This window comes from Salvelinus namaycush, chromosome 20 (genome assembly GCF_016432855.1).
Source record: "Salvelinus namaycush isolate Seneca chromosome 20, SaNama_1.0, whole genome shotgun sequence".
NCBI lineage: Eukaryota > Metazoa > Chordata > Actinopteri > Salmoniformes > Salmonidae > Salvelinus > Salvelinus namaycush.
The window spans coordinates 50,524,753-50,540,287 of NC_052326.1; the positions used below are offsets into that span (position 1 = coordinate 50,524,753).

The following is a 15,535-nucleotide window of genomic DNA, read 5'->3' on the forward strand; positions in this document are numbered from 1 at the left end:
ACTTTTATTTTGTATTTTAGTGGGACATCATACAGCCAGATGCTTCGTATTTTGAATCAGCAATACAAAATTGGGTTTAATTATTTATTTACTAAATACGTAACTAATCACACAGAATTACATATACACAGAATGAATCATACCTTGATTACATATTACGTCATAAAGGAAAACGTCCCTGGCGGACGGAACAGATATGACAGCTGGTTACACAAAAGAAAAGGGGGCTGGGTTTGAGTGAAAGAGCGGGAAGACTTGAGGAACAAAGGGAGAAGCCATGCTATCGTAAATACAGTATCTTATGCATTCTAAATTACCGCCCATTTGGAAAAGGAAAATGCAATAAATATTTACTCTGAGCTGCACTTCGGTAGGTTGGTGGTAGATGGAAGGCCGTGTTGCCCAACAGAGTCCTTTGTCCTTTGAAGAATGTCTCTGCTGGTAAATTGGATATGTTGTAGTAACGTCGTTGTGTGGTAGACGGAATACTCTGTCTGCTCTTTCCTAGCCCACGTTTGCAGCTGCTGTTGCTAACTCAACGGCTACGAGGTATCACTTCTGTAGTGAATAAGAGTTCAAAGTTCATACCATTCGCAACCAAAGCTCACGCTGAGGTTGGCTTAGTTCTGTAGTTGACATGTTAGTCCTTTTAACGCAGAGGCTGCAGACCTTACGTACTTGGAACAGGAGGTTATATTGTCGTCAAGGCTTTATATAGGAAGGGAGAGGAAGGCGTGTTTGAAAAGTTTTATAACCCATGTCTCTTCACAGGGGCGGGCCACTGATTGAGCAGAGTCCTAACCTTATGAAAACCCAAATCTCTCATTTGGAAGCTAAAATTACATTTAATCTCTTCACCAATAATTTTATATTCAAACATTTAAATTGAACAACAATTCCATGTGACTCCGATAACTACAATGTGCAGACTTTCCACTGTAGAGTTTATGTCATCCTATCATTGATGAGAATGTCTCAGATGACAACCGAACTGACATCATATTCATTAACCTTTCTTGGGCACGTGAGATGGTAGTGTCCCACCTCTTCAACAGCCAGTGAAACTGCTGGGCGCCAAATTCAAATACAGAAATACTCATTATAAAAATTCAGGAAAAAAAACATATTTTACATAGGTTTAAAGATTAACTGCTTGTGAATCCAACCACGGTGCCAGATTTTAAAAATGCTTTACGGCGAAAGCATACCATACTATTATTTGAGAACATAGCCCACTAGACAAATCATTACAAACAGTAGCCAGCCAGGTAGAACAGTCACACAATTTAGAAATAGAGATAAAATTAATCCCTTACCTTTGATGATCTTCATATGGTTGCACTCAGCAGACATTCATTTACTCAATAAATGTTCCTTTTGTTCGATTAAGTCTCTTTATACCAAAAAACTCTGTTTTGTTCGCGCGTTTTCTTCAGTAATCCACAGGCTCAAACGCAGTCAAAACAGGCAGACAAAAAAATCCAAATTGTATCCGTAAAGTTCATAGAAACATGTCAAACGATGTTTATATTTCAAACCTCAGGTTGATTTTAGCCTAAATAATCGATAATATTTCAACCGGACAATAACGTCGTCAATTTAAAAGGTAAACAAGAAACGCACTCTCTCGGTCTGGCGCAGGAAAAAGCTCTGTGACACGGCAGGGTCCACTCATTCAGACTGCTCTTACTTCTTCACTTTTCAGAATACAAGCCTGAAACAATTTCTGAAGACTGTTGACATCTAGTGGAAGGCATAGAAACTGCAATTTGAGTCCTAAGTCAATGGATACTGTATTGGCATTGAATAGAAAACTACAAAACCACAAAAAAACTACTTCCTGAATGGATTTTCTCAGGTTTTTGCCTGCGAAATCAGTTCTGTTGTACTCACAGACATTTTTTTAACAGTTTTGGAAACTTTAGAGTGTTTTCTATCCAAATATACCAGTTATATGCATATCATATATTCTGGGCCCGAGATGCAGGCAGTTTAATTTGGGCATGCATTTCATCCAAAATTCCGAATGCTGCCCCCTACCCTAGAGAAGTTAAGTACCACCGCATATGTTCAATTGTTCGAATTACCAGAATATAGTTCATTTCCCCCCACCTTCTGATGTTCCCAGAATCTCTATGTTAACCAAAGGATTATAAAATGTCACATCAGTAGGGTAGAGAGAGGAAAAAAGGGGGGAGAGGTATTTATGACTGTCATAAACCTACCACCAGGCCAACGTCATGACAGCGGAGAATGTACGGTGGGATTCAAAATGGTCGGTGATCTGTTTGTTCACTTGGCTTTCGAAGACTTTAGAAAGGCAAGGCAGGATGGATTTATGTCTGTAACCGTTTGGGTCAGTGTCTCCCCTTTGAAGAGGGGGATGACTGTGGCCACTTTCCAATCTTTAGAAATCTCAGATGACATACAGCCAGATGCTTTGTATTATAGTGGGACATACAGCCAGATGCTTTGTATTTTAGTGGGACATCATACAGCCAGATGCTTTGTATTTTGATGGGACATCATACAGCCAGATGCTTTGTATTTTAGTGGGACATACAGCCAGATGCTTTGTATTTTAGTGGGACATCATACAGCCAGATGCTTTGTATTTTAGTGGGACATACAGCCAGATGCTTTGTATTTTAGTGGGACATACAGCCAGATGCTTTGTATTTTAGTGGGACATCATACAGCCAGATGCTTTGTATTTTAGTGGGATGCTTTGTATTTTAGTGGGACATACAGCCAGATGCTTTGTATTTTAGTGGGACATACAGCCAGATGCTTTGTATTTTAGTGGGACATACAGCCAGATGCTTTGTATTTTAGTGGGACATACAGCCAGATGCTTTGTATTTTAGTTGGACATACAGCCAGATGCTTTGTGTTTTAGTTGGACATACAGCCAGATGCTTTGTATTTTAGTGGGACATACAGCCAGATGCTTTGTATTTTAGTGGGACATACAGCCAGATGCTTTGTATTTTAGTGGGACATACAGCCAGATGCTTTGTATTTTAGTTGGACATACAGCCAGATGCTTTGTATTTTAGTTGGACATACAGCCAGATGCTAACAGTGGTATAAGCCTGTTTGGATATCCTTCTTTGAGTGACAGATGTGAATTCTGAAAGAACAATAAGTTAACAATAAGTTAATCAGGATATTTATGCAACTTATGCATTTGATTTTATTTGACAATTTAAAATGAATTAGGAAGCCACACCAGTCACCAATACACGTACAGCAATTACAGAGGATTACATAGACAAAGTCAAGCCTTGTTCCCATTGTGGTCCATTATGAAGGAAAGAGATTTCCGTGTACTTCTGCTGCCCACACTTGAATCATTTGACTTTTTGCAGATTATTGTTCAACAATTTGACTATCAACAGTAATAAAGACCATGCTATATATAGTGATGTTATTTGACAATTTAAAATGCATTAAGAAGCCACACAAGTCAACAATACATGTACCACAATTACAGAGGATTACATAGACAAAGTCAAGCCTTGTTACACTTGTTTTCAACAATAATGTATACAGTAAGATGTACAGTAGGCCTGAAAATGTTTCATCTTCATGTGTGACAGACAGAAAATTTGAAATTGTTTTTTTTACATTGGATAAAACTAGAGACTCAGAATTAGAAAATGTTATATCATACACCACAGTTGAAGAACAATGCTTAAGTAATTCTGCTTTGAAAGTTGATAAACTTCTCACTTTTGAGAAAATGACCCTGAAATGTTTTGGTAAACCTACTGGAGAGCTCTTCTTTGTCTGCACCCATTCAGCATCGTTCACACTCTCTTAAGCCTTAGCCCCACCTATCTCTTTAAGGATTCACATGTGAGACTATGTACTAAACAAGCAAAGATTTCAAGACTAAAGGCTGGTTTAAACTATGTGTATCGACAGTTGTTGCGGTGACATCATAAACATGAACATATTGTTGTCCGATATCAAATTTGTTATTGGCTCTATGAAAAACTATAAACACAAAAACTACAGGCTGCATGACATCAATAGCCTGGGGGTCAAAAATAGCATAACTTGAAAATAGCTAATGGTTGTGTGTGATGAAATAGAAGCAAGACATTCTACCAGAGATTTATAGAACTTGGACACTAACGTTATATTCTAATTTGACTTAACAGGAAAATAAGGTATAAATTGGAGAACTTATTTGAGTTATTATCACAAGGGCTTTACTATCTACGGCAGTCGGGGGACAACACCGGTGACGGGTTTGATGTACACATTGCAGCTTGCCTTAATGTCCCTGAATTGATCACAGTTGAAGCCGGCCACTAGCTTCTTAGGACCGGGTCTGTATGGAGTAAAGGGCATCTTCACACGTAGTCGTTGCCCTTGTTTTAGCAAAGGCATTCTGAGGAGACACATGTGAAACAAATTATACCTCAAGGCAGCTTTAGATCTCTAAACTTCAACACACTAGGAAGTGTAAAATATTTCAGATGGAAAAACTCTAAACTTTAACCACATGATCAGCCCATGAATGCATGTACTTTCTAGTTTAGCCAAGAGCTAAATAATCTCTTGTGGACAGACTACGTAACAGAAATTGTATTGAATCATCTATCAAAAGACTGATGCCACAACTAACAAGGAACCTTAGTTCCGGTGATTTGGTTTCCTCACTAGATATCTGGACATATCAGGATTGGGTGGAGGTGGTGCTAAAAGTATGGGAGGGGAATTCAAGCAATGATTTCAGACAATGATTTCAAGGTGAAAGTTTTCAGAAGGGGGGCTTGGCTGAGAGTTTCTGTTTAGGGGGCTGGTGATTTCGCTAGTCTCATTAGTATCTTTTGTCAAACATTTTCCCTCAGAACCTAATCAAGCATCTTACACAATTACCTGAGATTTTAGGTCTGGGTTTCTGAGATTAAGAGCTAAATTGTCAACTTGACGAGCAAAGTTTCGGTTTGTCATAAAACCCGAATCCATCCCACTTGTCAAAAACTGGGTCCACATCCAGGATTCAAATCTGGACACATTTCACTGGACACAGACGTCAGTTCAACATCTAGTTCTGATTTACATTTGGTTGAGTTATCACCTAATGTGAATTAGAACTCAACAAAAAAGGTTAAAAGTTTACTTTTTGCAAATCCAATCAGTTTTCCATGTTGATTCAACATCATCACACTGATTTTTTTGGTTGAAATGACATGGAAACAATGTTGATTCAAGCAGTTTTTGCACAGTGGAATGGATTCAGGTTTTATGACAAACTGAAACCTTGCTTGTAAAGACATCAGAGAAATGTCACAAAGGCCTACCTGGCTTCCATTGTTTCAGTCAGCAAGCCACTGCCGGTCACTGTTATGAAGCAGTTTCTTAGACCTTCGGATAGAGGGTTCTCAAACACCACCTCTGCCGTCATGTCACTATACTGCAATTCAGATCCAATGGCCTAAAAGAGAACACACATTCGAAGAAAAGCATTTGCTAAATTGTATATTATATTGGAACTATCACACTGAATAAACCCCATCTCCAGTTTAATGGCTGTTACTGATATTGGCGTTGTATTTAATAGATCAACTGTTCAGATGACAGTCTAACACTTTAGATTTTCATCTTCACAACACGTTTATTCACAGGCCAACCATTATTTTCCGTGCCTATACCTATTCTCGCTACTAGTGTGTTTGCCAAATATAAATTCAAATGGTAACCCAAGAGTATGTAAAGACCCTCGGGGCTTGTTCACTAATGATCCCAATGAATGTCACTCAGAGAAAGTTGAGCTGTTCTAAGTGGGTTATTGGAGTGGCTTAAGGATCTGACAGACTGTGAAATGACAATGTTGGGAAATGCAGTACTCACTTTGATGGTGAGCAAAGGGCTCTCTGGCACAAGGTCTTTCTCTGTGATGTACACTGCCCCACTCTTGTTCTTGTCTGTGGCCACAGCCGAAACCTTGATGCTGTTGCTCTCCCGCATTTTCTCACCGTACACAGAGAAGGGGATGTGGATGGGTATAGTCAGATCTGCCAACAGAGACAATGCATTTGATTGTCAAGGTATCACAAACACTAACATTCTGTGGTGTCCTCAGTACAACAGTAGCAACCCTAACATTCTGTAGCGTCCTCAGTACCACGTTAGCAACCCTAACATTCTGTTGTGTCCTCAGTACAACAGTAGCAACCCTAACATTCTGTATCATCCTCAGTACCACGTTAGCAACCCTAACATTCTGTAGCGTCCTCAGTACCACGTTAGCAACCCTAACATTCTGTATCATCCTCAGTACCACGTTAGCAACCCTAACATTCTGTATCATCCTCAGTACCACGTTAGCAACCCTAACATTCTGTATCATCCTCAGTACCATGTTAGCAACCCTAACATTCTGTATCATCCTCAGTACCACGTTAGCAACCCTAACATTCTGTTGTGTCCTCAGTACCATGTTAGCAACCCTAACATTCTGTATCATCCTCAGTACCATGTTAGCAACCCTAACATTCTGTAGCATCCTAAGTACAACGTTAGCAACCCTAACATTCTGTATCATCCTAAGTACAATGTTAGGAACCCTAACATTCTGTAGCGTCCTCAGTACAACGTTAGCAACCTGACAGCCATAAGAGTTAGTCAGTTGATTTGCTACAACGCTATGGCAGCTATACATGAGACTTTACAGCTTTGTTCAATTGACCAGTTAGACTCTAACTATATGCACTCCTGAAACACACCACCATCATTGAGATTGATATATGTGTCATACCAAGGATGTTGACAAAGAATTGTAAAGGTGAATAGCTGCAATGTGCTCTTGGTTTTGTTAAGCATTTCAGTTCTCTTTGTTCTGTGATGTAAATGCCTCCTTGTGTGCACCACTGTGTTAGTTCAACCTTGTAAGCCTACTCATGGAAAGAGCTTGAAACATTTTCACTCTACCTTGGTTGGGAAGGAGCTTCTGTTCTTTCAATTCGGTCTGTATCTGGGAGGATGGGACCCCGTTGTATCTCATGGCCTGAACGTTGACATTGATCACTAGTGTCCGAGTTTCACTGTCGTTGCTGTTCAGTACAAGCTTGAGGTCAATGTCTTTGCCGCTGACTGGCTTGGTCAGCTCCACGATCTTCATGGAAACGCCATGGATCCCGTTTGAATCCTCTTCGGGTATGTTGACTCTTTTCACAGCTAGATTGTACACATCCCTCTCCTTTTCCGTGCCTGTTTGAAATGTGTGACATTTTGGATGAGTATCTGGTGACTCAAGCAGTTGCTCTCACTCACCTGGGAGAATTATCTTGTGACAGGTGGCCACAGCATCTTTCTGACTCATCTCTTAAAAAAGTACAGAACTATTTCCCAGACCAACTGTAGTTCTCAAATATATAAAATACACTTATACCCTTATGATAGGCATAACCCTTGTAACGCTGCATTATTTCCCAAATCAATTGATAACAGTTCAATTTTGATATAGTCAGACTCTCGGTTCATTCAATACCAACCCTCTGCATGTTTATAGTTGGCAGTGATGTCCACTCTCTTGTCGCTGCCCACTGCCTTGGTGCTGATGTTCTGGCCTACGGACACACTGTCCGTGGAGATCTTTTTCTTGGAGCCGTCAGCGAACACCATCCAGGTTACACGGTCCGCGTTGACTTCGGCGAAGACAAAGGGCACATCGTGTTTGAGGTCAACGTGACCCTGCAGTATGGCCTTGACTGGAGCAGGGCCGCAGCAGTAAACACCTGGGTGAGGGGAAGAGAAAACAACATGAGCGTATAACAGGGAGTTCCCTTCATGTCTCCCAGACCCAGGACACGACCTCAGAACCATCTGCACAATAACACAACATACAGTACATACAACCTCCAGAAGTGTGTTATTATGTAAGATGCTGTGAGATGAGATGGAAGTTGGACCGTACCAGTGCTTTTCTCCTGGGGGGTGGGGTCCACAACCTGCCAGCCGTCGTATAAGGAGTCTGCTGAGAGATCGGGCCGTCTCATCCAGGCCTCCACCCACACATGGTAGTTCCTGAGCAGAAACACCAGTCTTCAAAACTTCATGCTATTGGCATCACTATTCCTACTGTAGCCACAATGACCTCATGTTACACTTACCATACACTGTCAGGGCTCTGTTTGGGTCTGACTCCATAGTCGGAGAAGAAGTCGTCGATTGTCAGGTTTTTGTCGGTGTCGTGGGCTGACTGGAAGTTGGTAACCACTCGACATGGGATTCCCAAACACCTCAGTACTGACATGGAAATACATTTCAGGCATACTGGTTAACTAAAACAACACATTCAAAGAATACAGGTTGACTATAATAAACACATCCAAGGCATTGACACGCAGCCTCTCCTCTGGTCAGAGGTAAATCGGACACAAATGGTGGGTAATCTTGCCATCCCTCTCAAAAACCAATCACAGCCCTGGGTCTGAGCACATGCAATAGTCTGTGCTATTTAAATAACATTGTATTGATTGATTGACTAAAATAATAATTGAAGAGAGATTGGACAGTGATAGCCTACCTGTGCACATTACAGCGGCGAACACCCAACACTGTCCATACTTGACTGGATTGCCGCCATTTTTGAGCCACCTCCTTAGTACCTCCACACTGCCGTTCCAGTGAGTGGGGGACATGCCACCATCGTATTTACCATCCCACCGCCCCATCAGGACACCTCGGTCGTCGTTAGCGTTGATCTGGGCAAGGAAAATATAATGTTAAAATTAGATTTCAGAACTGTCATTTGGCTGAGTGAATGTGTTTTTGTACTATCTAAAATGTAGTTGCTTTCCTGGATCTAGATTGAGCATAGCCTTGGACTAAAAAGCATGGTCAGTGTGGAAAGTTATTTTTAGTCCAGGACTAGATTTAATCTGGGTCCGGGAAACCAGTCCTATATGTGTAACAACACCTTAATTAGTGTCACTGGACCCATTTATAGTGAACAGGGCTAGATGATGTTCCAGAAATGAACCAATGTATTTTCTTGTGCTGTTCATACAGAACTATGAGCTGATGATGATTTAAAGAATGTCACTGTTACTAGTGGGGGTCAATAATGATGTCACTGTTATTAGTGGGGGTCAATAATGATGTCACTGTTACTAGTGGGGGTCAATAATGTTGTCACTGTTACTAGTGGGGGTCAATAATGTTGTCACTGTTACTAGTGGGGGTCAATAATGTTGTCACTGTTACTAGTGGGGGTCAATAATGTTGTCACTGTTACTAGTGGGGGTCAATAATGTTGTCACTGTTACTAGTGGGGGTCAATAATGTTGTCACTGTTACTAGTGGGGGTCAATAATGTTGTCACGGTTACTAGTGGGGTTCATTAATGTTGTCACTGACTACTTTGGTTCAATAATGTTGTCACGGTTACTAGTGGGGGTCAATAATGTTGTCACTGTTACTAGTGGGGGTCAATAATGTTGTCACTGTTACTAGTGGGGGTCAATAATGTTGTCACTGTTACTAGTGGGGGTCAATAATGTTGTCACTGTTACTGGTGCGGTTCAATAATGTTGTCACGGTTACTAGTGGGGTTCATTAATGTTGTCACTGTTACTGGTGCGGTTCAATAATGTTGTCACGGTTACTAGTGGGAGTCACATCTCCAATCTTACCATGGCACTGACCACCCTACTGACATAGATGGGGTTGCAACGAGCAGAGAAGTCCTTGGCGGGGTCACTCAGACACTTGGGATTCACGTCAAGCAGCTTCAGGCAAATGTCCACTATATCGTCTTCAAACTGGAGAAACAATACATTTGGGCAGGTTAGCTAGCAAGCCTACAACAATTTCTAAAATGTCTTGTCTATACTAACTTACAATTTAGTCACTTAACAGACGCTCTTATCCAGAGCGACTTACAGTATTGAGTGGATAAATGTTCGTATTGGTCTCCCGGTAATCGAAACCCACAACCCTGGCGTTGCAAGAGCCATGCTTTACCAATGGAGCCACACAGGACTCTAGCCAATCATGTAGACTAAGATATCGTGTGACACTTGGGGTCGGTTTCCTGGACAACAGATTAGTCCTGGACTTCTCCAGAGTAAAAATACTTTTGGATGGAGATTCTCCATTGAGTTTGCTTTTTAGTTGAGGAATATATTTAATCTGTGTCCGGGAAACAAGCCCTATTTGTTATGAGCAGCTAGCTAGTACTTTTCAACTGTACAATACTGTATGTTTTGTTCTGTGTACCTGTCCGAAGTTCCACGCCATAGAGCTGATGTATTTCTCAGAACCTCTGTACACCAGGCCTTGTTCTCTCATCACATACTCCTGCCTCTCCTCCTCTTTAGGTAGATGCACCCAGTCCTCTACAGCCCGCAACAAAATACAGCCGTTTTAAAACATGAATTATAAGAATTTGTTCCACTGACTTGACTGGTTAAATAAAGGATAAATAAAAATACATTATTATACAAACTGAAATGAAAGGGTATCTGGACAATGTTTTAATTGCGAGTAACTTTAACATGTTATCATGCTGTTACTGTGTTATGACCACTGTCTCCCATGCTAGAATGTAGTGTTACCAAGCTGTGTTACCAGGATGTTACCAGACTGTATCATCAGGATGTTAGCAGGCTGTGTTACCAGAATGTTACCAAGCTGTTACCAGGATGTGTTACCAAGCTGTGCTACCAGGCTGTGCTGCCAAGCCTTGCTAATAGGCTGTGCTACCAAGCCTTGCTAATAGGCTGTGCTACCAAGCTGTGCTACCAGGCTGTGCTGCCAAGCCTTGCTAATAGGCTGTGCTACCAAGCCTTGCTAATAGGCTGTGCTACCAAGCCGTGCTACCAGGCTGTGCTACCAAGCTGTGCTGCAAGGCTGTGCTGCCAAGCCTTGCTACCAGGCTGTGCTACCAGGCCATGCTACCAAGCTGTGCTACCAGGCTATGCTATCAAGCTGTGCTACCAGGCTGTGCTGCCAAGCCTTGCTAATAGGCTGTGCTGCCAAGCCTTGCTAATAGGCTGTGCTGCCAAGCCTTGCTAATAGGCTGTGCTACCAAGCGGTGCTAATAGGCTGTGCTACCAAGCTGTGCTGCAATGCTGTGCTGCCAAGCCTTGCTAATAGGCTGTGCTACCAAGCCTTGCTAATAGGCTGTGCTACCAAGCTGTGCTGCAAGGCTGTGCTACCAAGCTGTGCTACCAGGCTGTGCTACCAAGCTGTGCTACCAGGCTGTGCTACCAGGCTGTGCTACCAAGCTGTGCTACAAGGCTGTGCTGCCAAGCCTTGCTAATAGGCTGTGCTACCAAGCCGTGCTATCAAGCTGTGCTACCAGGCTGTGCTACCAGACTGTGCTACCAAGCTGTTACCAGGATGTGTTACCAAGCTGTGCTACCAGGCTGCACTTCCAAGCCGTGCTAATAGGCTGTGCTACCAAGCTGTGCTACCAGGCTGTGCTACCAAGCTGTGCTACCAGGCTGCACTTCCAAGCCGTGCTAATAGGCTGTGCTGCCAAGCTGTTCTACCTGGGTGTGCTACCATGCTGTGCTACCAAGCTGTGCTAATAGGCTGTGCTACCAATGAACTCATCACATGGTTTCAACAGCAATGCCACCACTTTGATATTAGAGAACAGCATTCACAACCACAGACTGTCATTCATATAATGTGGCTCTTATGTTGTGGCCCATTGTTTGTATCTGTGTGTCTATTATGTCCCAAAACAGTTATGAGGCATCTTTCCAACCCATACAGAGACATGGTTCCAACAATCTCTGTAAAGTTAGCCATTTCCAGCTTTTAAACTGATAAGAACATTCAGGAATGCAGTATTTGACACCCTCTGGATACTGTATTGACTATGTATTGTATTATGTATTGACTATGTGTTACCATGGCTGTATTGATGCATTCGCAGCATTTGTTGTCCTTTGTGTGATTAAAAAGGTTAATTTATCACAGTTCTTGTGAACATTTATATGAATGCTTTATACTCCAATCTAATGTATTACATATGCTTTACCATACTCTCAAATCTCATTCACAGGATATGAATAAATTGTCCCAGAAATCCCCATGTGGGATAATGAAGTTGTTTTGAATTGAATTGTGTTTACCTTGGCACCAGGGGTTAAACAGCAGAAGGAGCTTGCCCAGGCTGCTGCCCACTGAGGTGGCGGCGCTGGTCTTTACAGACAGGCTGTACTCTCCCACTGGGGCGTCTGCTGGGCTGGTGATGTCCAGGGTGATTGAACCCACCGGGAGCACTGAGCCCTGGTGAACCTTGACCTTCCAGGAGGAACCCTTCCCACAGCCCTCAGGTAGCCTGAACACTGACCTGGTCCTCAATGCCTCCAAAGGCTGGGGCCCTGGATGGAGAAGGGAGGATGTTTTGGGTTGTGTTCAGTAGGAATGAAATTGATGAAAACTTTCAGAAACAGTGACGTACTATACACTGGGAGTACAAAAAATTAGGAACACCTTCCTAATATTGAGTTATCCCCACTTGCCCTCAGAACAGACTCAATTCGTCAGGGCATGAACACTACATGGTGTCGAAAGCGTTCCTCAGGGATTCTGGTCAATGTTAACGCCAATGCTTCTCACAGTTGTGTCAAGTTAGCTGGATGTCCTTTGGGTGGAGAATCATTCTTGATACACATGGAAAACTGTTGAGTATAAAAACCCAGCAGCATTGCAGTTCTTGACACACTCAAACCGGTGCGCTTGGCACCTACTACCATACCCTGTTCAAAGGCACTTAAATCTATTGTCTTGCCCATTTACCCTCTGAATGGCACACATACACAATCCATGTCTCAGTTGTCTCAAGGCTTAAAAATACTTATTTAACCTGTTTAACCTCCCTTTCATCTACACTGATTGAAGTGGATTCAATAAGGGATCATAGCTTTCACCTGGATTCGCCTGGTCAGTCTATATCATGGAAAGAGCATGTGTTCCTAATGTTTTGTACAATCAGTGTATTTGTCCAATAAGATTCAATATTTTCATGTCAGCGTAACTTTGATGTCAGGAGTACATATACATTACAAGTGGAGGTATCTCAAGTCCTGTCATTGGTGCAATTCAGTCTTAAGATAAGATTGAATTGACCCCAACTCAGGTATGTACAACGCATACAAGGATTTGTTTTAATATCTTCATTACTGCGCGTGTCTGTCTTGTCAGAGGGGTCTAACATAGGGCCGGTTTCCCTGCCCTAGCCTAAATTCATCCTAGTGTGTGTTAGTCCAGGACTAGCATAATCTGGGCCTGGGAAACTTTTAATACAAACAGCCCTAATAAATAGCAGCGATAAATAAATGTATTCTATTTTCTATTCTAGATAGCTCACCTGTCTCCACCATCAGCTCCAGTAAGTCTGTTGTGGGCCTGGAGGGGTCATGGAGTTCAAAGGTGACCAGGAAGGACTGGCCTCTCCTGACTATCAGTCTGTTCACTGAGATGTCATTGGTTTTGTTGGCTGTGTTGTTCTTCTCACAGTGGAGCTCTACTTTACCAACGTCTTCAAGAAAAAAAGAAATTAATACATATATAGATTAAAAAAAAATCATTTGAAACTGAATTATCCCTTAGTCAAAATCCAGATTTTCTATTTTTCCTGATAATATAACTTTTTTTTTGTTCTAGGGTGGGTGTCTGTTTCTGCGTTTGTTGCCGTTGTCTTGCCCAATGTTTGTCACATTTTTGCCTGACAGCAACATAGCAGAAACAGACTGTCAGTTGGGGTAGTTTAGACCACTGAATAGAAAAAACACTTGTAGCCTATCACCATGCATAATGCATAATAAATATGCAGAAAGAAATAGGCAAAAGACCATGGACTTAGGAATGAGAATTTAAATATGATCTCTATGTAAAAGACAGCCTTGGGCCAGTATGAAATGGTATGAGGAACCTATGACAATAATTCAAGTGAAACATCTATTTTTCTAGTTTGCTTAAGTGTTATCTTTGCCAGTGGTTCCCAAATTTTTTATAGTCCCGTACCCTTTCAAACATTCAACCTCCATCTGTTACCCCCTCTAGCACCAAGGGCAGCGTACTCTCAAATGTTGTTTTTTGCCATCATTGTAAGCCTGCCATATACACTACATAAACATACACTATATGATACATTTATTAAACATAAGAATGAGTGTGAGTTTTTGTCACAAACCGGCTCATGGGAAGTGACAAAGAGCTCTCATAGGACTAGTGCACAAATAATAATATAATAATTATCAATAATTGTGCTCGTTATTTAGCCATCGTACATATAAAACCTTATTCGTTCATCAAAAATTGTGAATAACTCACCACAGGTTAATTAGAAGGGTGTGCTTGAATGGCTGCACATAAATCTGCAATGTTGAGTTGTATTGGAGAGAGTCTCAGTCTTAAATCATTTTCCACACACGGTTTGTGCCTGTATTTAGTTTTCATGCTAGTGAGGGCCGAGAATCCACTCTCACATAGGTACGTGGTTGCAAAGGGCATCAGTGTCTTAACAGCACCATTTGCCAAGGCAAGAAACTCTGAGCGCAGCCCTATCCAGAAATCTTGCAGTGCTCGTCTCTCAATTTAAAAAAAATGTGTCAATACTTTTCCATTGATAACCAGTGCACTTCTGTATGTTGTAAAAGCGTTACATGGTTGCTGCCCATATCATTGCATAATGCAAAAAATACACAAGAGTTCAGGGGCCTTGCTTTAACAAAGTTCACCATTTTCACTGTAGTGTCCAAAACGTCTTTCAAGCTGTCAGGCATTCCCTTGGAAGCAAGAGCCTCTCGGTGGATGCTGCAGTGTACGCAAGTAGCGTAGGGAGAAACTGACTGCACGTGCGTTATCACTCCACCATGTCTCCCTGTCATGGTTTTTGCGCCATCAGTACAGATACCAACACATCTTGACCACCAAAGTCCATTTGATGTCACAAAGCTGTCCAGTACTTTAAAAATATCCTCTCCTGTTGTCCTGGTTTCCAGTGGTTTGCTGAAGAGGATGTCTTCCTTAATTGACCCCCCATAAACGTAACGAACATATACCAGTCTGTTGACTCATCCAGCTGTAATGCATAGAATTCACTGGCTTGTATGCGAAACACTAATTGTTTCAAAACATCTCCAGCCATGTCACTGATGCGTTGTGAAACAGTATTGTTTGATAAAGTGATTGTCTGTATAGTTTTTGGGCTTTTTACCCAGCATTGTCCCAGCCATATCCGCGGTAGCAGGAAGAATTAAGTCCTACACAATAGTATGGGGCTTGCCTGTCCTAGCCACTCGGTAGCTCACCATATAAGATGCTTCTAGCCTCTTCTTATTAATCATATCTGTTGCTTTTATACATGTCTTACTACTCAAAAAACTCCTGTGGCATGTCATGTTTGGTCTCTAAATGTCTGCACAAGAGTGAAAGTTTCCCGCGAGCAAGTAACAGTTAATGTGATTGGATGTTAATTATTTGACTAGGCTACCTGTATTTGACATTGTGTTGTTATTTCGCTGAACACTAGATGGTTGAATTTTATTTCTGG

General features: G+C 41.8%; 1 protein-coding gene across 1 annotated transcript; it reads right to left on the reverse strand.

Moving 5' to 3' along the window:
- Window positions 1–4,227: 4,227 nt before the first annotated feature.
- tgm8 (transglutaminase 8) lies at window positions 4,228–15,218 on the reverse strand. Its single transcript, XM_039015449.1, has 13 exons — window positions 15,200–15,218; window positions 13,349–13,519; window positions 12,108–12,359; window positions 10,240–10,358; window positions 9,654–9,782; window positions 8,546–8,723; window positions 8,130–8,265; window positions 7,934–8,043; window positions 7,512–7,754; window positions 6,949–7,227; window positions 5,869–6,032; window positions 5,319–5,452; window positions 4,228–4,402 (listed from the first exon to the last, which is right to left on the reverse strand). The coding sequence occupies exons 1-13, from the start codon at window positions 15,216–15,218 to the stop codon at window positions 4,228–4,230; spliced, it is 2,109 nt and encodes a 702-aa protein (XP_038871377.1).
- Window positions 15,219–15,535: the final 317 nt, after the last annotated feature.

Bases quoted from the DNA above. Each gene is read 5' to 3' on its own strand.
- tgm8 (XM_039015449.1), bottom strand. The intron at 12,360-13,348 runs GTGAGCTATCTA...TTCTCCATCCAG, and splicing joins GGAGCTGATGGTGGAGACAG to GGCCCCAGCCTTTGGAGGCA. The intron at 8,044-8,129 runs GTAAGTGTAACA...GTTTCTGCTCAG, and splicing joins CAGAGCCCTGACAGTGTATG to GAACTACCATGTGTGGGTGG.